Consider the following 1,779-nt stretch of genomic DNA (forward strand, 5'->3'; position numbering starts at 1 on the left):
GTTTCAGAGACAAAGCACACTTGGTCGGCAAAACGATATGTGAGCGGCTAAAGGATTCTCTTCCTAGGCAGCTGTTTGAGATAGCAATTCAAGCTGCTGTTGGAAGTAAAATTATTGCGAGAGAAACGTGAGTTAAAATTCATTTTTGTTCCTGAGCTGGTTTCAGAAATGATTAATCTAGAAAGTGAAAGAGTATTGAAAATTTTAACTCAGCATTGGCCTAGGCTTTATTATTTGTAGAAACGGTATGATAGAGCTGACTCTCACTTTCACTGAATTAAGTGATGATGGTATTATATAAGTAATTCAGAGTAATTGGGTCATGTTATTTACAGTTAATAGTATATGGGCTTAACGAATTGCTTTTATTTCCACTCATTTTAATGAATGACTGTATCGAATTTCCTGAGTAAGGAATTTCTTCACGGTTTTATCCCTTCGTAGCTTGTAAGCTAATAAAAACTGAAACTAAAATATTTTGTCTTCCAAAAGACAAAATTATGATTTTTTTTTACCTGAAGCATTTAATATCACTTCCCTGCTTCTCAGGATTAGTGAAGTTGTAAATCACAGAGGAATGCTAATATGTTAGGCTTTGCTTTCTAGATTAGGGACCTCATATGGCATATAGTAGACATGGAAGATGGGCTAATTTGTGTAGGAAACTCGTCTTCTGTGAAACGTAGTTTATGAACCAGAACACCGAGTGAGTTGCTGTACTCGGAACAGCAAGTCCAGGAAGCATCTTGCAGTGCTTCCCATTTCCTTCCTTAATGGTCTTGAGACATCTGGGAAATCAGAAATACTGCCTCAATGATGAAAAGTTAGAAAGTGCTGTTAAATTCTACTTTAACCCAAACCCGATGCGTTGTTAGTGGTGAAATACAGCCATCATTTTTACATAGACTTGAGATAAAGTTTCTGCACATTATTTGCAATGAATTTCATTTCCTAACACTATTTTACTTCAGTCAGTGATTTTGTGTTTCATAAATACCCAGAGATTAGGGAGAATGGAATTGATAACCAAGGAACATCCTGGAAAATCCAATTTAAAACAGCAAATAGTCATTCGCATAAGTGTGTTGAGGTAGAGAATACCTTAAAGGAAAAAAAAGATTTTTTTTTTGTCTTAAGGAATACATAAAAATGGAGTTGTTTTCAAAATTAGAGTGATCTGGAAATTTCTGAGAAACATTATAGAAATAGATGAGTTTCTAATTGCTGGGATGAATATATTAAAAGTAGTTTACCTTGAGATGGGTTTTATAAAAGCCTAAGTCTGGTAACATACTCCTTATCTTCCTAGCCACTCCCCCTGCATTTAGTGGAGGCGGTAATGAGATAATAACCATTTTTAATTTTTTTGAAGTGGTAGTGATAGCAGTATACCGCCACTACGGTATTCTGCCACTGTAGCAGAAATGACATTGTGTAATTCTTACGGTCACGGTTGCAGCATGATGAAATTTGGCCTAATCAAACCTGACTACCACAAGCCTTGACCTTTTTTCCTTAATAAAATGTTTGATAACCATGTTGAATTTATATGCCCTTTTATGCCAAGTATGTGAAAATAAATACAAGAGCATTTGAGCTATGTAATTAATTGCTTATGGTAATTTTACATAGTTAATGACATTATCATTAAAATCTTTCAGTAAAGGGGAGATTGCTTGGGGAAATAAAGTACTTTTAAACAGTATAATGGAATTATGTACTCAAACAAAATTTCCTCTTTTACAGTGTGAAGGCCTATAGGAAAAATGTTTTGGCAAA

General features: G+C 34.5%; 1 protein-coding gene across 1 annotated transcript in view; it reads left to right on the forward strand.

Moving 5' to 3' along the window:
- The window catches only part of GUF1 (GUF1 GTPase homolog (S. cerevisiae)), a 62,313-nt gene that overhangs the window by 46,290 nt on the left and 14,244 nt on the right, over positions 1-1,779 (forward strand). The window contains exons 11-12 of the mRNA XM_012639887.1: positions 8-127; positions 1,747-1,774. Of these exons, the coding sequence (XP_012495341.1) occupies positions 8-127; positions 1,747-1,774 (148 nt within the window). The remainder of the gene's footprint in view (positions 1-7; positions 128-1,746; positions 1,775-1,779) is intronic.

This window comes from Propithecus coquereli, unplaced genomic scaffold (assembly GCF_000956105.1).
Source record: "Propithecus coquereli isolate 6110/MARCELLA unplaced genomic scaffold, Pcoq_1.0 Scaffold143, whole genome shotgun sequence".
Taxonomy (NCBI): Eukaryota; Metazoa; Chordata; class Mammalia; order Primates; family Indriidae; genus Propithecus; species Propithecus coquereli.